The 21458-nt window shown below is 40.2% G+C and overlaps 1 protein-coding gene across 7 annotated transcripts in view; it reads right to left on the reverse strand.

Annotated features, from left to right (window-relative positions):
• Window positions 1–2362: 2362 nt before the first annotated feature.
• Brca2 (BRCA2 DNA repair associated) overlaps window positions 2363–21458 on the reverse strand; it is a 100992-nt gene continuing 81896 nt past the window's right edge. For 6 of the 7 annotated variants that reach the window (XM_029559665.1, XM_008825024.3, XM_008825025.3 and 3 more), the window contains 6 exons: window positions 15844–16039; window positions 15465–15628; window positions 15232–15370; window positions 7629–7873; window positions 4239–4385; window positions 2363–3246 (listed from right to left, as the gene is read on the reverse strand). In XM_029559665.1, coding sequence (XP_029415525.1) covers window positions 2704–3246; window positions 4239–4385; window positions 7629–7873; window positions 15232–15370; window positions 15465–15628; window positions 15844–16039 — 1434 coding nt within the window. In that variant the 3' untranslated portion in view covers window positions 2363–2703. The remainder of the gene's footprint in view (window positions 3247–4238; window positions 4386–7628; window positions 7874–15231; window positions 15371–15464; window positions 15629–15843; window positions 16040–21458) is intronic. The other variant, XM_008825026.3, reaches the window with a different exon arrangement.

The following is a 21458-nucleotide window of genomic DNA, read 5'->3' on the forward strand; positions in this document are numbered from 1 at the left end:
AAAAGCGCATGTCTTTAATTCTAGCACTTGGGAGGCAGAGGCAGGTGGATCTCTGTGAGCTCAAGGCCACCTTGCTCTACATAGTGAGTTCTAGGCCAGCTGGAAGTAGAGAGCATGTCTAAAAAAGAAAGAAAGAGACAAACACAAAATCCTTTTGCCATTTATCCCTGATCATGCAGTATACATTGTTGACTTTAATTGCTGTCACTTTTAGGAGGATAATATACACACGAACTCAAGCTTCATACTGTGTGTAGCTTGGATGTTTATAATCTATATAAAGGGTGTCTGTATTAGCTGTCTATAAACAGAGACGGTAACAGCATTTTTGCTAGGATTCAAAAGAAAAAAGGTTAAATTTTTACACATATAATTCTCCCTGTTCATGTGAAACTCTAGTTTTATTCTGTTCTAGAATAGGTCTCTGGGACAATGGTTAGCATGTGAAGGCTAAATTATTTTATGAACAAAATTTAAATCACTAATAAGACTAGAACAGTAAAACAAAACAACAAAACCAGTGAGGCTGAGGATGTAGTTCAGTGGTAGAGCATTTGCCTAGTCTGCACAAGGTGCTGCCTTCCACTCCCTTCCACAATTTCAGCAGAACAGAGTAAAGTTATGTTAACACTTTTTGGGGGGAGATAAGCCATGGATCATAGTTGAGGAAACAAGTTTTTTTTTTGGTCTTTTTGAGACAGGGTCTCCCTGTAGTCTGAGCTATCCTGGAACTCACTATGTAAACCAGGCTGGCCTTGCACTCACAGAGATCTGCCTGCCTCTGCCTCCCAAGTGCTGAGACTACAGGTGTGCACCACCACACCTGGCTAGAAATATATTTTAATTAGACTTAAAAACATATTGCATGTAAGTTTAGGATCCATTAAGGATCTAAGAGCTTCGTGCTCTTAGCTATGTATTAGAACTGCTCCATCCCTTTTCTCTATTAAGTATCTGCAGCTAACAAATGAGAGCATCACTGAAGTTCAGTTTGTTACCATCTGCTTTGACAGTGGGTATAACATCCCAGGTCCTGTGACAGAGCTAAAGACAAATCAGTGCCTTTGAAAGCATCTTACAAAGATGTATCTGGACGATCATTTTGTTTTTTAAAAAATGCAACTCTATGGAATCTGCTTCTGACTTGAAAGTATTTGAATTTATTTTTATGTGTGCACATGCATATGTGGAGGTCAGCCGACAAACAACTCAGGTGTCCTTCCTCAGCCACTTTCCACCTTTTGTTTGAGATAGGGTCTCTCACTGGCCTGGAGCTTTATCATGCAGGCCAGGCGAGCTGGCATGTGAGCTTCCAGGGATCCATTCCTGCTTTTCACCCTGCCATTATTGGGACTGCAGGTGCATGCCACAATGCCCAGCTTTTTAAATGTGGGTGGGGATCCAAACTCAGGTTCTCACATTTGTGTGGTAAGCACGTTATCAATGAAGCCATCTTCACAGCCCCTTGTTTTACTTTTTTTTGAGGCAAGGTCTCATGCAGCTCAAGCTGGCCTTGAACTTGCTATGTAGCAAAGGATGATCTTAAACTCCTAGTCCTCCTCCCTTTGCCTCCCAAGTGTTGGGATTCTAGGTGTGTATCACCATGCCTGGCTGGATTTCTAACTGAAATGATTTAATTTCAGAGAGCATACAAAGGGGTTACTTTGAAAGTTCATTTTTTTTTTAAAAGTATTTTATTATTTTTATTTTATGTGTATGAGTGAATTGCCTGCATGTGTGTAAGTGCACCTGTGTCGTGCACTGCCCATGGAGGTCAGAAGAAGGTGTCAGATCCCCTGGAACTGGAGCTACAGATGGTTGTTACCCATGATGTGGGTGCTGGGAATCAAACCTAGGTCCTCTGTAAGAGCAGTCAGTGCTCTTAACTGCTGAGCCATCTCTCCAGCCCCAAAGGTTCTGTTCTTATAGCCATGCTGACATAAGGATGAAGAACTGGTCAGAAGAAAACACCACTGTAATATCGCTATTCATCCTGACTTTTGAACAGGATGGAACTCTAGCAGAACCAATACATGCATTAAAGACGACTATCTCATATGAGTTACCTATTGAAAAAAAAAGAACAACCTTCAAAAATGGGGACTAAACTAAAAGGATCAAGTCAAAGTAATTGTACTTAGAAACCTCACTGCAATTAAACAATGACACAAACTAAAAGCAAAAGGTATGTTTATTTTGCATATAAAATACTAGTTGTAATGATCAAATAATCATAAAGATTTATTTTTTATTTTTTGGTCTTTTTGAAACAGGGTCTCCCTGTAGCCCCAGCTTACCTGGAACTTGCTGTATACACCAGGCTGACCTTGAACTCACAGAGATCCACCTGCCTCTGCCTCCCAAGCACTGGGATTAAAGGTGTGTGCCACCATGCCCGGCACAATCATAAAGATTTAAACAAGATTTTTTAAATTATTTAATATACAGCCAGCTTTAAAGATACACAGTTAAAATAAAATTGTACCAATATAAAACCAGGCAAAGAACATCTGTATGATTCACAAACATAAGTAAATCTAAAGTTATTTTGTGTCTTGTCACACAAACATTTATATGTAGTTTGAAATTGGACAAATCTCACAAATTGGGAAGGCTCAATAATTTCTCTGTCATGTCCGTTCCTTTTGCCTTTGCAATACCTGAGATACTTTCTTTAATGTATTTGGGTCCTGCGTGCTGGTCCTACCCTTCCTCTGTGCTGGCTTGGGAGCTCTCTTGTACTCTGAGCAGAGGGGTCATATGATGATCTGAATTGGAAGAGGTCCTTGTGGACTCACTGAGAGACAGACATTGATTGTCTCCCACCGAAGTAGATACAAGGGCCTGGGTATTTAGCAATGCAAGTTCCTCATCAGCTATTGAATCACGTTCCAAAAGAGAAATCTGATTGGCTTTTTTAAGTGGAGTCATCCGAGGAGAACTGGATTCTTTCTTCTTTATAGGTGTTTCATATTTGGTGCCACAACTCCGTGGCGGCTGAAATGCCTTCTGTGCAGCTGGAGAGACAAAGGTACAGATGGGACTGACGGGGGGAGGTAAAGGCAGTCGACTCAGGAAATCCAGTGCTTTTCTTTTTCTGCAGTTTCTTGGGTAGTCAAGCTCTCTCTCCCCTTTACAAGACTTTGAGGCCATTTGGGGTGATACAGGTACCGACACAGACTTGTCTTTTGGTGTACACTGTGATAAAGGACTGTGATGACTGCGCTCACAGTTAGGAGAAGACCTCTAACAAAACAGAAAAGGAGCCCATCATAAATATGGACTCATCCATTCTTAGTGATTCAACAACAGATTTTTAAAAAACATTCATTTCATTATGCTGACCCCACAGGAAGTAATTTTTACATAAGAAGGTGTAAGAATGACATGAAAAATAAGAGTAATCATAATGCAAGACAAAAAACTGGGGATGTCGTTTATGCTTTAACTTTTCTCTTTTTTTTGGTCTTTTTGAGACAGGTTCTTCCTATAGCCCCAGCTGTCCTGGAACTCACAATGTAGAACAGGCTGGCCTTGAACTCACAGAGATCCGCCTGCCTCTGCCACCCAAGTGCTGGGATTAAAGGTGTGTGCCACCATGTCCAGCTGCTTTTATGCAAGTGTGCATGTTATAGCACTGTGTGGAGGACACCTTAGAGGAGTCAGTTCTCTACTTCTACCAGGTGGGTCACAGGGATCGAACTTGAGTGGCTGGACTTAGCAGCAAGCAAGTTTACCTGCTGAGCCACTCACTTTGAGACTTAGGCAACGGTTTAGTCTCTTTCATTGATAGTCTCCTAATCTGTAATAGCTTTTATTTTATGAGGGTGGAGAGGATTAAATGATTTAATACAGGCATGCTTAACAAGTGCCAGTGCGCCAGTGCTCTAGTCAATACTAGAGATGGGTTTTATTTGCAGCTACTGTGATTTAAAACTAACCTTAGAAACGATGAAATAGCTAGTTAATGGTATGGACTAGCTCTTCTACCAAAAAGAAACAGGTAAAGGGCTTTTGAATAACATGGAATTGTAGTGCCAAAAATGTAAATCTTGCTCCTAAAGTTTTGCATTCATACTTTAACAAATAAGATACAATTTCCAAATAGCCCTACCTATAGCAGCTATATAAGTTAGCCACACTTAAAGTCAGTTAGTTACACTGTACCATGTTTGCTAGGATACAGTAGAATATACTGTTACCTCTAAATATGATTTCTTAAATTTATATTAACTTACCAGTAACTTATTTCCTGTAGCAAGGAGTATGGGAGCAGGGCAAAGCTCTGGCTTGGAGTCTCTAGTTGGTGTAGACCACCTGGGACTGTTCGCATTAAGGAGATGTATAAGCTTCCTTTTTGCATTGTTGCAAAATGAATCAATATTCTAAAAAAATAAGTTGGAAAAGCTGTTTTGTAGGTTGCTAATTCACATATTTATGTTCTCAGGAAGTATCTTTTAAAACTAGAAATAAAAAGTTCAGATCAGAACAAAAGAATGATTTTTTTTTCCCTCCCTGAAAACTAGGTCTCATAGTATCAGGATACTATGCAAGCTGCCAAGGGAGAAAAACAATCAGTGCTCCTACCCAGATGTAAAACCTATAAACCGCAACAACTGGCCCAGCAAATAATGTCTATTGGTATAGTAGTGGCACTTTTATCTTGGGGGTAATCAATAGCTACCTAATTGGACTTAAGGCCTGCTCAAAAGGCGTGAACTCATATGTGGTACTGAAAATACAGCCAAGTACATATGGCTGGAGATGGCATAGACTATAGGAAAAACCTACTTTTGTCACATCTGCAGACCAATGTAATTTCTTACTATATTCTAAATATGTATCCTTATTTTTCAAACAAGTGTACCTCTCACCACTCATCAAAGCTTTTTGCAAAAGATGGAAATTATATAAAGTTCCATAACTTGTCAAATTTAGAGAATAAGCGTCTGTGAGGTGCCTAGTCCTAAGTGACACATCTACAATGCAACCTCTACACCTAAGGCTCAGGGAACACTGAGGAAGTGGAAGAGGGAAGAATTTAAGAGTCAGAGGGACAAGACGCCTGCTGCTAGTTAACGCATTCTAGACATGACAGGGAAGCTACGCCAATGAAATCTCCACAGTACGACCATCTAACAAGATCTTCATAGAATGACAAAACCAGTTAACATGCCGAGGTGAGCAGGGTAAATTTTAAGGGGTCCCACCTTTAGATCAAGAGCTATAAGCAATCAATGGATGCTGAAAGAGGAAGAATCAGTTTTCTTCAGGGACTAGTGTCCTGAGAAGTTATTTAACTCCAAGTGGACAGCCTTAAGCACAGGTACACAGGAGCACCACTAAATGGACACAGTATATCATGTGTGTGTGTGTGTGTGTGTGTGTGTGTGTGTGTGTATCTATAAATGCATGCAGTATATGTAACAATAATAAAGAAAAGGATAAGAAATTGAGAGGGAGTTGGGGGACATGGAGAAGTTGGATGGGGACTGGGAGGGATGGAAATAATGCAGACTATATTCATGTATGATATTGACAAAAACCAGTTTTTAAAAAAGGTTCCTACTATGTAACCTAGCTGGCCTCAAGCTCACTATAGCCCAGGCTGGCAGTGAAGCTCTGGAATTATAGGCATGTGCCATGCCTGGTGAGACATCCAAAATGACAGAAAAGCACACTAATATAAAACCAACACCAGTGACACAGAGGACCTAGTGGTTGGAAGTAAAGGCTAAAGGGCTAGAGGGAGTGGGAGGAGAGAGAAGATGTGAATGAACACATGAGCACATGTGAAAATAAAGTGTAAGAGATCTCCAGGCACCTGGACAACTGGGGCTTGTGTCCAGGTCTCTTTACTCCCTATCAACTGGAATCATCATATTTATAGAACTTTCTTATGGCAGTAGCATGGAAAAGTTTCCTTGTCTGCCTCGTGTCTGTCCACGCACTAACTGAAATAATACACAGCTATAACTATAGAAAAGCAAGGTTTTTTAAAAAAAATTTATTTTAAAAAATTTTATGTGTATGAGTGTATTGCTTGCATGTATGTAAGTGCACCTGTGTTGTGCAATGCCCGCGGAGGTCAGAAGATGGTGTTGGATTCCCTGGAACTGGAGTTATGGATGGTTGTTAGCCTCCATGTGGGTGCTGGGAACCAAACCTGGGTTCTCTGCAAGAGCAGCTAGTGCTCTTAACCACAGAGCCATTTCTCCAGCCCTATAAAAGTAATGTTTGAGGAGTCACAACTGGTAGAATACCAGTCATGTCACATGAGAGTAACTGCAAAACTTTAAAAATTGGGGGTTTACATAAACAGCAGGCACTCTGATTAGGGTAAATAATCAAAGTCACTCCTACCCTGATTTAGAGACTAGACAAAACAGGCACTACTCCATTGTGCATACTGAGTCTTTAGGTTAAGATACTAACAAATTTCCTTTGTGTATAGCTAGCTACTCAAGTACTCTCACAATATAACTCTATTGACATATATTTTGAGTAACATTTCAATATTAAATTACATAATTAAGGCTTATTTTTTGTGAATTCTTTACTCAGTATCAACTTATGGAATCTAACAAATTTTAATGGGAGGCAGTATCACAGAACAGAGTTTGAGTAATGCATTCAAACAGCTTAAGCATGAGCTGTGGGCCAATCAACTTGGCATGTAACCAGGGTGTACTGTACAGCTTCAGTTATCAACTTGACACACCTGGGTTGAGGGAGCCTCAATTGGGCCATTGGACTGGCTTGTGACCATGTATTTTCTTGATTTTTGAGTGATGTAGGAGGGTCCAACCCATGGTAGGTGGTACCACCCCTGGGCAGGTTGTTCAGTGCTGTATAAGAAAGCAGGCTGAGCATGGGTCAGAGGAGCAGGCCAGTAAGCAGCGTTCCTCCATGGCCTATGCTTCAGCTCCTGCTTCCAGGTTCCTGCCTTGAGTTCCTACCTTGGACTCCCTCAGTGGTAACCTGTGACCTGGGAGATGTAAGCTGAATATACCCTTTCCTCCCCAAGTTGGTATTGTCAGAGTATTCTGTCACAGCAATGGAGAAACAAACTAGAAGGCAGGGCAAGCCATTTCACTTCTGTTTCTGGAAAAATAATTCTCTACCTTAAAAGGATGTTCAGAGAATTAAATGAGGTAGGCTTAGGCCAAGGCCTGATAACACTCTAAGCATTCAGTATCATCAGCCAATTATATTACAACATCATTTAGGGAAAATAATTTTAGTGTCAAATGTAAGAGGCATAAGCTATGTGAGATACTAGAGAATTTAAATGCAAACTTGCAGACTATACATTATTAATTAACTACACTGTCAACCTCTGTAAGCCATAGGTAAGTTGGATTATTCTTGTTCCCAGCTTCCTGTTTGCCTACATGCTCTGCACTTCTGAGGATCGTTACCATAGCTAATGCTATTCCCTTTAAGTCATTCTACTCTGGCAGCTGCTGAGAGTTTCCTATCGTTCAGGTTTATGGGCAATAACATATAATGAAAGCTCACCTTATGATACTTCTCTCCACTGTCCAGTTTTCTAGCTTCTAGCTACGTCATTACTATTGGACCATTACAGTACCAAGATGAGTGGTAATGCTGGAAAGAAATTTTACCTCAACAGCATGCTTCATTCTGTTGACTGTCTCTTGAAAGTGGGCTTCCTTTGGACTGCCAGAAAACATGGAAAAATCTCCAGCAAATAAAGTAGGAATTCCTGACTGGGATTCTGAGCGCCACTGGAGATTGCTTGCAGTGATTAGCATATGAGGTTTGATAACATCTTCATTAGGATCTGTCCAGAACTTTACTGCTAATAAATTAAGGCATTCGTCTGACAAATAGACCAAAGGACCAAGACCTAGAATGAAAAGAGAACTCATTGTTATGCTTAAAAATGCTAGGGACCATTAACATGCCTGTTTATTTCAGTAGATGCTAATGGTAAAAACAACAAGCATCCCCTATAATTTAGAGAACACACAGGATTTTCAAAATGCTACACTGCTTAGAACGTTAAAATTTTAATGTCAAGCTCTTGGCCTTAGCACCATGAGAGCAGAGTGGAGGAAGAAGCATTGCTGGCTCGAGTGCAAGAGAACAAAAGATGGGGCTGGAGAGATGGCTCAGTGGTTAAGAACACTGGTTGTTCTTGCAGAAGACCTGGGTTTGAATCCCAGCACCCACATGGCAGCTAACAACTGTCTGTAACTCCAGTTTCAGGGATCCAATGGCCTCTTCTGTCCTCTCAGGCATTGCACGACACAGGTGCACTTACCTACATGCAGGTAATACAGGCAAACACATAATAATAAATAATAAAAAGAGAACAAAGACAAAGCCGAGGTCCAAGGATGTGAGCTTCTGCATCCATGGAGGCCGCAGGAGTGCAAATAAGGAATGCTGGTGACTGCGATGCTGGGACAAGTTGCTGGGCAGTACACTACTGTCCATAATTTGTCTCAATGGATCTGGAATTTCACCATCTGATCAGATACCAACTCTGAGAGATGCCCTGCTGGTCCTCTGCCCAGGACCTGTAGCATTCTGGACTAGTTCTGTTTTCACTTGTGGGCAAGTGTAACCTGTGTACAACAGAGCATCTCTTCTGCTGTCTTGGCTGAAAAATTGAAACAACCAACCAACCAAACATCAATGACTAAGCACTCTGAGGTCACAAGGAAGCAGATAAACACTACACTGCTGATGAGTGTGGATTTGACCATTCCTCTGGAGAAAATGAGGCAATGCCCAGTGAAGCTGTGTATTTACCTTTCTGCCCAGCATTCCTATTTCTAGTACTCCACTCTGAAGACACCTGTCCAGTAACAGTGAAATACACAAGAGCAAGAATCATGAAAACAGTTGTGAATGAGGCCACTCACTCACTATAGCATGGTCTGCAGTTCCACAATGCTGGAGGCAGCTTCTATCAGCTCACACAGGAGAGTGGCTGGCTGAACTGTTACATCCACACAATGGTATACTAGGAAGTGTGAAAAAGAATGATGAACACCCTATCAACTGATTTCCAGGACAGTGTTAAGCAGGAAAAGAAAAGCACAGAAAAGATTAAAATGTGTCACCCTTCATAGAGGAAAGGAGGCAGAAGAAAATATGGTTCTGTTCGTTTGAGTAAAAAAGCAGAGGAAGGTTAAAGAAGAAGCTGAAGAGATGAGGTTTGAGGATACTGGCAATGAAACGGGAACACTTCTTCCAATTTATCGTTGTGTATAGCTTTAAGATCTACTTTCCATTAAAAAGGAACCAAAGGTCCTTAGAGAAATGGTTAATCTAGGCCTATGGCAAGGAAAAAATATATGTAACAAGATGAACTGGGAACATCATTGCTAAAAGCAAAGAAGTACTTGGAAGGTGAAGGAGGCTTGTTGGGAGCCAGGATCAGTCTTTGGCTCCAAGGCACCAAAGCTGAAGCAACTTGAGCATGAAGAAAGTAGTGAATTTTAATCTGTTGAATAGTATAATATTCCCAAGACCACACTGATAGAAACTCCTTCTAGCAGATATCTACAGAGCTCTAGCTCATTCCTTCTAAGTGCCAATTCACACCATCCTTCAGCTCACTGGGATCTCCAACTTCCTATCTCTTGTTCACTGCTCAACACTGCCCTAGGGCCTCTCTTGGTTGTGTAGTGTTTGGGTCCCAAGGTTAACAATTAAAACACTTGTGTACATCCTCGGATTTTTGGCTTTTCTTGCTGTGTATTCACCAAGTCAACTACAACCCTTGTTAAATCCATTTTTAACCACTTCATGCCCATACCACCTCAGCTGACATGGCAACAAAAATGTCACACAAACATAACACATTTACTTTAGATTCATGAGCCTCAACTACCCCTGGGCACAGGCAGGCAACTGGGATGTACCTAGTCCAGTCACTGCTATTCCTTGGGTGATTACTTCCCACCCTCTCTCTCTACCTCACCCTACTCTGACCTTCAGTGGATGACTCTGTTGCCTATTTCAGCAAGGAGATAAAAGCAGTCAGAAGACCACGTTCCTCTGCTTCTCTTGTTCTGTTAGTCATCTAGTCCCTCTACTTTGGAAAGGGTTCCTCCACAGGACCAAAGTCAGTGGTCAGTTCAGTCCTCACCTCACATCCATGCTCTCCAAGAGCATCTGAACAGACTTCATCACTGAAAGGGGCAACCTGTTTGTGTCTTGCTTTCAGCACACCACACTCTCCTCAGCAGTCCTTCCACCTCTCAGGCCCTCTTCTTTCATTGGTTCCTTTCTATCTTCCCTGTTTCTGAATATCAAAGTGCTACAACTCTGCCTGGGATCTCAGTCTACTCCCACACTCACAATGACCTCACTCAGTCTCACGACTTTCAAATTCTGTATCCTCAGGCCTGACCACTGCTCTGCACATTCTATAAATACAACCGTCACTTCTACTGTATGTCACCTCTACAAATAAGCTCCTGAAACTTAACTTCTAAAACTTAGCTCTTGACTTTCCCTTCTCAGTAACTGGCAATTCCACTTTTCCACATTCTCAGACCATCCCAAGATCTCCCTCTCCCTTCAAAATGCAACCAAAATCTGCTTCTTGCCATGCTCATGGCTCTGTCTGCTTCCCCGTCATCTCCTGCTGACACTCTTACAATAGCCTCCTCCTTTTGGAGCCCCTGTTTGTACTCTCATGTCCACTATGTCCAGTGTGACAGTTCGGGTGATGTGTGAACAGGTCAGAGTCTATCTTCTTCTACTTGAAACCTTCCTGTGGCTTCCCATCAGCCTTCATGTAAAGTTAAAATATGTATAAGGGGGCTGGCAAGATGGCTCAGGCAGTAAAGGTGATTTTGAGCAAGCCTGACAACCTGTGTTAATCCCCAGAACCTACATAAAGGCAGAAGGAAAGAACTGAATCCTTAAAGTTGTCTTGTCCTCTGACCTCTACATGCACACCACACAAACACACAGAATAATAAGTTAAGATTAAAAACTAATAAGAAAAAAACTGAAAGTACTCTATACAGCCTGTTCCTTTATTGGCCCTCTCCTGGCTGTTGCTACCATGCTCTGACCTCTGCCAATGCTTAGAGCACTGGGCACAACATACTTCCGGGAGCGTGCTTCCCTAGACTCCACGTGCTTCTCCTTCAATTCCTTCAAGACCCATGTAAATGCCAACCTCTCAGTGATGTCTTTTTTCAACTCTGTCCAAAATTGTATCTGAATGTATGCTCACCATCCTTACCCTGCCCTTTCTTCCCTACTTCATTTTTCCTTTTGGTAATGATTAAGAAAACTATGATCTCCTTCCTCTCACCATAATGTTTCACAAGGGAAGTGTTTATTACCTATTTTGTTTATTGCTATGTACTCAGCATTCAGAAGAGTGTCTGGCATCTAACAGTTGCTAATGAATATTGACTGACTACATGAATAAAAGTTACCCGCCTCCTCTAATGAAGTGTGTGGAGACAAGGTGACCCTGACGTACCCAAATGACATGGCAATGTGACTTATTAACATAACAGTCAGAGAAAAACCACAGTAGTAAAATACAACTACCAAAACACAACAGGAATAGATGGATGGGAGGAAGGAAGGAAGGGATAGGAAAGGAGACTAGTGTGAGCAAAGAAACAGCATTGTCTTGGGTGTTAGAATTATGTTTCTAGTGCGTGTGTACTGACAACTGGTGTGTGAGGAGAACACCTAGCCACCTATTTGGGTAATATTGTTTTCTAATGAAGAGAAAAAAGAAGATCTCACACCAAGTGCTCTCAAAAGGTTAGGGGCTGGAAAGATGGCTCTACAGGTAAGAGCACTTACTGCTCTTCCTAAAGACCTGCGTTCAGTTCCTAGCACCCAAATGGCAGCTGACAATCATCTATGACTCCAGTTCCAAGTGGATCTGATATCCTCTTCTGGTCTCCCCAGGCATTGCACACATGCATACATGTAGGCAAGACATGCAGACACAAACAATAAAAATAAATAAAAAGAAAAAAATCCTCAAAGAACAGGAACTTAAGACCATGTAGTCAATATGAAAAGGAGACTGTGGGAAAAAAGAAAGAAATTGGTAACACTAATTATGTCCACAGTGGGCTAGATTTATACATTAGAAATAACAAAGTGGGATACATATAGTGTATTGCAGAAAATAAAATTAAGGACATAAAAGCTTGACAAAATCATAGTGAATAAAGACAGAAAACACAAAGAAAAAGAAGTAATGAGATAAAAGCAAAAATAAATGCAATCTGACCTAAAGCTGTGTTCCTGAGGTAAGGATCCTAATAAAGGGAACTAATGTTACAGAGTTTGAAATCACTGGGAAAAGACCACCCAGACTTTCAAAGTTTTGAATCAGTCAAATCTATTTAGCTTGCCAGTGACTGCACTCTCTGAGCCAATTTAAGAGAATGCAGCCCTTGCTCAGAGGAAAGTAAAGCTTTTAAAGGTAAGGTCCATATCATGACTGGTTGGTACATGATTTACTCAAAGACAGGCAGTCACATGTAGGTGGGCAAGCAAGCAGTTACAGAAGCCAGATAAGCAGTTACAAAAGCCAGATAAGTCACAACAGGAGCCTCCCAGGGTTACATGGGTGTGTTTCTCAGCTCTTCCTGGAACTTCTGGCCCCGGGTCAGGCTAGGGTCTAGGACAGCTCACCTAGGTGTCTTACATAAAATGGAGCTCAGGCTATTACACCACAGAAACAGAGACACGCAATTTTCTTGAAATATAAAAATCACTGAATCTGTAGATTATCACATTGTAGGAAACTGTGTAGAGAAAGCTGATATTAGGAGTTGGAGAGATGGCTCAGTGGTTATAAGCACTTGTTGCTCTTTCATGAAGAGGACCTGAGTTCAATTCCCAGTACCCTTGTTGGGTGACTTACAACCACCTCTAACTCCAGTTCTAGGGAATTCAATGCCTTTTTCTGGCTTCCACATGCACCCAAGCATATACACAAACATACACATAGACATAAATAATAAATTTAAAAAGAAAGCTTGTGAGCTTGAGCAATGGCTCAGCAGTTAAGAGCTCTGTCTACTCTTGCAGAGGACCCAGGTTCTATTCCTAGCACCCACATGGTGACTAACAACTACCTGTAACTCCAGTTCCAGGGGAACTGACACTCTCTTCTAATCTCCACGGGCACTGCATGACACGGGTGCACTTACAGACACGCAGGCAATACACTCATACACATAAAATAAAATATTTTTTAGAAAAAGCTTGTGTTAATACGTTACTTAGTTAAGCCTTTAGATTTTAAAACAAATCTTCTTTAACTATCCTGCATAGAAAATCACCTAATTGGGAGGGAAAAATCAGGCCTATCTCAGACTATGCCAATGAACATGCCAAAAGAGCAATTTCTATAAAGTTCTGAGGGAAGGGGGAAAAAAAGAATGGCTCCATGATATTACTTAAGGGGTACTCAACTATTGGCAATGTTTGGGACCTTAAGTGTTTTAGATTCTGGAACATCTGCATATAGATGAGACACCTTGCCTAAACAAGTCCTAGACAGAAAGTTCCTTCATGCTTCGTATCTATCTACACATAGCCTAACGGTAATTTTATACAATACTTTTTGATTTTTCACTTGGAGTGTCATGTCTACATTCAAGTTTCAGGTTCTAGAACATTTCATGTTTCAGATTTGTGATTAGGAAAATTCCATCTGTATCTAGTATCAAACTGTGTCTGGATGCAGTTTCAGAAGCAAGGCAAGCAGGCGCACATGTCACACATGCGAGAACCACAGGGAACAAGGTACATTTGAAGCTAGCTCAAAAACACAACTAAAAAGACAAACTTTCCCTGAAGAAGTGAGGCACAGGAAACTCTGACAGGGAAGTTCGTAAACAAGAAGTCCATCAAATACACAAGACCCTATCTTATATTATGCACTGTTTTAAGAGCTGCAAATACACTTCTGCCCTGACAAAAATTATATCCTGGAAAGGAAGAGGACACAAGACCCTATCTTATATTATGCACTGTTTTAAGAGCTGCAAATACACTTCTGCCCTGACAAAAATTATATCCTGGAAAGGAAGAGGAAGGGGGAAGCACCGGGGAGATGGAGAGGGACAGAAACATGCACTGTTAGGTGCTGAAGAATGCTAAAGAGAAAAATAAGAATACAGGAGAGAGCAAGAGAGAATGCTGCTGGCTAGGGAGATGAGAGGAAGGACCATCGTTGTGTGTGCATGGGAAAAAGCAGGAGTGTGGTCTCTGAGACAGAACAGCAAGAACAAGTCACATGGCTTGGGAGAGAGCTAGGAGGTAAGGTTGAGGCATCTGGAATACAATAAATAACCAAGAAATGGAAGGCTTTGTGCCTAAGCAGAGATTTAAGCTGGACCCTGACATCTGTGGGTAGAAAATATGACTTAAGCCAGGACTGGTGGTGTACACCTTTAATCCCAGCACTCAGGAGGAAGAAGTAGGTGGATCTCTGAGAGTTCCAGGCCAGCCTAGTCTACACGGCAAGTTCCAGGCTAGCTAGGGCTGTAGGGAGACCCTGTCTCAAAAAGACCAAACTATCTATCTATATCTATATCTATATCTGTAGATAAAACATATGGAAAGACGTATGGAGAGGGGAACACACCAAGTTACGTTTAGAGATAAACTAGAGGGCAGGGTAGTGCTTAGTGGCAAAACACTTCTCCAGCACTGTGAGCCACTAGCTTTGATTCTCAGCACTACAAAATAAATGAATGAATGAAAAGGAAATAAAATTAATTTGGCAAAGATGTTGGGGGGTAGCAAAGCTACAGATGTTAGAGGTTTTGAATGTTTCATTAATGGAGCAGATTATAATTATTTGACAGTAATTACTGCAAACACACTTTGAATAGCAAAGAATGGATATAAGTTGTTACCCTGAAATACTACAGAATTACTTTTTATTAAGAATAGAGGTAAAGAGCCAGCAAGATGGCTCAGTGGGTAAAGGTGCTTGCCACCAAGACTGTGTTTGATCTCTGGGGCTCATATTGTAGAAGTAGAGAGCTGACTCCTGCACGTTGTCCTCCGAACTTCCATACACACAAACACCAAAACACATACATGAAAACATATACTAACATCACTAGTTAGCAAATTTGTCAGCTGGTAGCTCTAACTAATCATTAATTTAAAAGCTCAAAGACAACGCTTTCAAAAGAAAGTTACAACTAAATACACAAACGTTACAATTAAATACATTACCTATTTTCTTTACAATAGAAACTACAAATCCTACGAGGTCTACTTCAGAACAAGGTGGTTGAAAGGCTGGTTCTAACAGTCTGCTGAAATGAAGGGGTGCCCTTGGCTGGTAAACCTGGAATAAGATTTCATCTGAAGCCTACAGAAAACGAAACAAACATTTAGTATATGGAGATTCTAGAAGAGTAGAAAGCATTTATCAAAATCCAAAGTTTGTGATGAAAAGTTTATACCGGTAGTTGCTGATACTGAGTTTTTTTTGTGGTTGCTAACTGTATGTTAGTTCTTTCAGATTTACTTTTAGATTTTGATGTTGCAAGATGATAGATTCTATATCTCTTTCCTTCTGTTAGGAGGGAGTGTAAGTCTGATGATGGACGCCAGATACTCAGTATAGCTGTTCAGAGAAAGAGAAGGGTAACATAGTGGGAGGGACTGACACACATCAAAAGAAATAGTTATAATAAAGACCTTTATGGGTACTAATAGCCCATTTTGCTCATTTGATATACATGGATTTTATATTTTACTTGGTATTTGTTATTATATGCAACAAATACATCACCTTTTAACTTTACAAAATTGATAAAAAGAAAAAAATTGTATACTAACCTGATTTTTCATTTTTCTTGTAGCTTTCAATACGCAACTTCCACACAGTTGTAACATCCCTTGATAAGCCCTGTTCCTCTTGTTCAGCAGATTCCAAGGCCTTCCTGAATTCCAACTGGATCTGTGCCTGCTTCTTATCATTCAACATTTGTCTGTGATTATTCAATGCTCTTAGCTGCTCTTCAGTGAAATAACCCTGTGATCATGTAAAATATTGACACAGAGCAGAGTCATCCCACCTATCGTCACTGTATTGCTTCATATAAGAAGAGAACATGACAGATCTGATTCACCTTAGGGTATGTATTAATGCACTCATTTTATCACGCAATATTCTCAGGGACCTTAAACTGCTTATTAATCCTTGTGACAAATTTCCTTAGAGCAAAACCAAACCCCTAGGTAAGTGTTCTTTAACCATAACCAGCAGTATCTACATTATAAATGGCTGATATGAATGGACAGTATAACTGAGCAATGATTTATGCCTGTTAAATGTATTAATCCATCCACTCTTCACAAGAATCCTCTGACTTGGATACTACTATTGATTTCATGTTACACTGATGAAATGCAGGCACAGAGAATGAACAGCATGTAGAGGCAACCCAGGGAGAGCTGCCTCAAAGGAGAGGCCTCAAAGGCCTTCATTCTCATCTCCTAGAGACCTTTCAAAGATCTAATTTAAAAACATTTTTTCAACATTTACTTACTTATTTTATGTGTGTATGACCTCCACATGAGTGGAAGTCAGAGGATAATTTGTAGGGGTCGGCTCTCTCCTTCCTTCTGTGGGTTCAAACTCTGACTACAAACTCTTCTGTCTTTGCTGTGACATAGCTCTACCACTTATTTCAGCCAATTCCTGTCTGTATCTACTAGGAATCTTATTGAATATAAAAAAATAAATAAATGGGCAATAAAAAATGGAAAATGAACTCTAGCCACGTAACATACCAGATTGATGTTGTCTTAAACATCTTAACATTCTAATCAATTCTGGAAAGGGTAACTCTTATAATTTTTGTATCCCATAAAGGTCTTTCTATATGAAGACAGCACTTATTAAACATGATTTGTTTTTTATGGAAAAATTCAACATTGTTATTGAAAATAAATTTTTTCAGCCATGCATGGTAGGGCATGCCTTTAATCCTAGCCCTCGGGAGGCAGAAGCAGGTGGATCTCTGTGAGTTCAAGGCCAGCATGGTCTACACAAAGAGTACCAGGCCTCCTCTAACAGTTGCACTGATAATACCATGCAGTTCAAACCTCATGTAATCATATACACTTGCAGTCTTAGAGATAACCCTCCTTTAAGTTTCACTTGCTAGAAGTAGGCAAGGAAGCTCAAAGAAAGAACTGACTTTTCCAGATACATGTAGGTATGCCCAACCTGCAGTCAAGAGCCATGTGCATCCCAGGATAGGCATGGGTGTAGTATGACACAGTTGTAGATGACAACCTCATATCACAATGTCAAAAGGCAGGACAACTCTGACAGTGGCCAATCTTCTAGTTTTCATTCTGTCCCTTTAGTCAGTCATTTTATATCAGCAAATTTCCTAAAAGGAGCCTGGAGTGGCTGTGGAGGGGGATCAGCAATTAACAGGAGTGTTCTCTGCTCTTCAAAGGGCTTCAGTTCAGTGCCCAGTACCCAAGTCAGGCAGATCACAACCACCTGAAACTCCAGTTCCATGGAATCCAATGCAGCTGGTGTCCACTGGCAATTGCATACAAGTGCACAGCCAAACACATAGACATAATTAAAAATAAAATAAAAAAAAAAGAGCCCAGGGCTGGAGAAATGGCTCAGCAGTTACAAGGACCCAGGTTTGATTCCCAGAACCCACATGGCAGCTCACAACTGTCCATAACTTCAGTTCCAGGGGATCCAACACCGTCTTCTGGCCTCCACAGGCATTGTACAACATGGGTACGCTTACGTACATGCATACAATACACTCATACATGCGATAAATAAATAAATAAATAAATAAATAAATAAATAAATAAACAAAATATATTTAAAAAGGAGCCCAGGCTGGGTGTGGTGATGCACACCTTTAATTCTAGCACTCAGGAGGCAGAGGTGAGATCAAGGCCGGCCTGGTCTACATAGCAAGTTCCAGGCCAGCTGGGGCTACAAGGAGACCCTGTCTCAAAAAGACCAAAAACAACAACTCAGGAACTCAAACAGAAAGCTAGGGAAAAGAAGCGAAAAGTAAGTGGAGGACAGAACAGAGACTATCAGATCTGAAGACAAGGGAGGAAAAATGGATCACTCAATCAAAGAAAAATGTCAGATCTAAAAACCCAGGAACAGAGTATGCAAGACCTCTGGGACACCATAAAAAGACCAACTCTACAAATCACAGGCATAGAAGAAAGAAAAGAAACCCAGGTGAAAGGCACTAAAAATATTTTTGATAAAATCATAGAAGAAAATTTCTCAAATCTAGGGAGATATCTATTAAGGTACAAGAGGCTATAGAACACCAAGTAGACAAGACCAGAAAAGAAACTCCCCATGGTCATATAATAGTCAAAACACTAAACGTACAAAATAAGATATTAAAAGCTTTGAGAAAGATAAAGTCACATATAAAGGCAGGCCCAGTAGAATAATGCTGACTTTTCACTGGAGACTATGAAAGCCAGAAGGGCTTGGACCAAGTCCTGAAAGAATGCAGATTCCAGCCTAGACTACTATATCCCAAAAAACCATCAGTTGTAATTGAAGGAGAAAGAAAACTTCTAGAGATAAAAAGATTTAAGGAACTTATGTGCATGAAATCAGCTCTACAGAGAATATTTGAAGGGATACTTTGGTTTGAAGAGAAGATTAAACACTCTCAAGAGGGTACAAAGAATAAATAAATTATCCCACAACAGTTAACCAAAAGAGGTCTAAGAAAACAGCACCACAACATTAACATAATAGGAACTAATAAACATTGGTCAGCAATAGCTCTCAATATTAATTGTCTCGAATTCCCAGTAAAAAGACACAAACTGACTGGATTAGAAAACAGGATCCATCAATTTGCTGCCTTTAAGAAACAAGCTTCACCATCAAAGATTGACAACATCATAGAATAAAAGAATAGAAAAAGATATTCCAAGCAAACAGAACAAAGAAACAAGCATGTGTAGCTATTCTTTTTTAAATATATATTTTATTTATTATTTTTATTTTATGTGTATTCATGTATTGCCTGCATGTAGGTAAGTGCACTTGTGTCGTGCAATGCCCACAAGAGGCTGTCTGATCCCCTGGAACTGGAGTTACAGACAGTTGTTAGCTGCTATGTGGGTTCTGGGACTCAAACATGGGTCTTCTGCAAGAACAACCAGTGTTCTTAACCATTGAGCCATCTCTCCAGCCCCCATGTGTAGCTATTCTAATAGCTGATAAAACAGACTTCAAAACTACTCAGAAGAGATAGTGAAGGTAACTTCATACTCATTAAAGGAAAAATATAGCAAGAAGATATTACAATCCTAAACATATATGCACCATACAAAGGGGCATCCAATTTCATAAAATGAACTTTATTGGGTTTAAAATCACAAATTGACTCCAACACAGTGATAATGGATGGCTTCAATACCCTATTCCCACCAATAGACAGGACAACCAAAAAACTAGAGAAACCCTAGAGTTAAATGACACCATAAATCACATGGACCTAACACATCTACAGAACATTCCTCCCAAATGCCAATCAATATACTTTCTTCTCAGTAGCCCATGGACTTTACGCCAAAGCTGACCACATGTATGGACACAAAGCAAGTCTGCATAAGTTCAGAAAACTGTAACATCATCCTGTGTTCTATCTGAAAACAAAGGAATAAAGCTATACATATCAACAACAATAAAAACTGGGGAAAGTATATAAATACATGCAAGCTAAACAATACACTATTGAATGAAATTTGGATCAAGGGAGAAATCAAGAAGGAAATTAAACAATTCCTACAATTAAATGAAAATGAAAAGACAACATACCAAAATCTATGGGACAGTCCTAAGAGGAAAATTTATAGCACTAAGTGCCTACACAGAAAATTAGAAACATCTCATAGAAATAAATTAATGATGAAGGTCCTGAAAAATAAAGTACAAACAACAACTAAAAAGATTAGAGGGGTAGAGATAAAATCAAGGCTGAAATTAGAAATGAAGAAAACAATGCAAAGAATCAATGAAACAATGAGTCAGTTCTTTGAAAAGATTAACAAGATTGACAAACTTTTAGCCAAATTAACCAAAAGAAAGAGAGAAGACCCAAATTAATAAACTCAGAGACAAAAAGGGAAAATTACAACAGACTGAGGAAATTCAGAAAACTGTAAGAACGTACTTTAAAAATCTATGTTTGAGGGCTGGAGAGCTGGCTCAGAGGTTAACAGCACTGGCTGTCTTACAGAGGACCTGGGTTCAAGTCTTAGCATCCACATAGTGACTAACAACCATCCATAACTCTAATTCCAGGGGGAATCTGATGCCTTCTTCTGATCTCCATGGACACTGCATGACATGAGTGCACGTACATACATACATGCAGGCAATACACATTAGAAAAAAAAAACCAAAACCAAAAACCCTATGTTCTACTCAATTAGAAAACCTAAAAGAAATGGGTAAATTTCTAGATATGAAAGGCCTATAAAAGAAGTCGCCTTTAATCCCAGCACTCAGGAGGCAGAGGCAGGCAGATCTCTGTGAGTTCAAGGCCAGCCTGGTCTACATAGTGAGTTCCAGGACAGCTAGGGCTACAGGGAGACTGTCTCAAAAAGACCACACACACACGCAAAAAAAAGAAATCTAAATTATATAAGTATTTAAACAGACCTATAATAACCAATGAGATAGATGCAGTAATTAAAAATCTCCTAAACAAAAAGAGCCCAGGACCAATGAATACAGTGCAGAATTCTACCAAAACATCAAAGAAAAACTAAAACCAATACTACTCAAACTATTCTGCAAAATGCAAAATAGAAAGGGAAGAAGCACTCCCAAATTCTTCCTATGAAGCTAGTATTACTCTAATATCAAAACCTAACAAAGACCAACAAAAAAAAATTATAGGCCAATCTCTCTGTGAACATAGATAAAAAATTCTCTTGCAAACCGAATGCAAGAACACATCAAAGGCCAGGTGTGGTGCATGCCTTTAATCCCAGCACTCGGGAGGCAGTTGATCTCTGTTGAGTTGAAGGCTAGCTTGGTCTACATGTGGGTTCCAGGCCAGCTGGGGCTACAGGGAGATGCTGTCTCAAAAGATTAAAGAAAAAACAAAACAAACAAAAAAACACATCAAAAAGATTATCCACATGATCAAACTGGTGTCACCCCAGAGATGCAGTGACAAATCAGCACAGAAAAATCAATAAATGTTATCTACTACATAAACAGACTCAAGGACAAAAAACCCACATGATACCTCATTAGATGCAGAAAAGATCTTTGACAAAATAAAATATTCATTCATGTCAAAAGTCATGGAGAGGGGCTAGAGAGATGGCTCAGCGGTTAAGAGCACTAACTGCTCTTGCAGAGGACCCAGGTTCGATTCTCAGCACCCACATGGCAGCTACGAACT

This window comes from Nannospalax galili, unplaced genomic scaffold (assembly GCF_000622305.1).
Source record: "Nannospalax galili isolate Female #2095 unplaced genomic scaffold, S.galili_v1.0 scaffold768, whole genome shotgun sequence".
Taxonomy (NCBI): Eukaryota; Metazoa; Chordata; class Mammalia; order Rodentia; family Spalacidae; genus Nannospalax; species Nannospalax galili.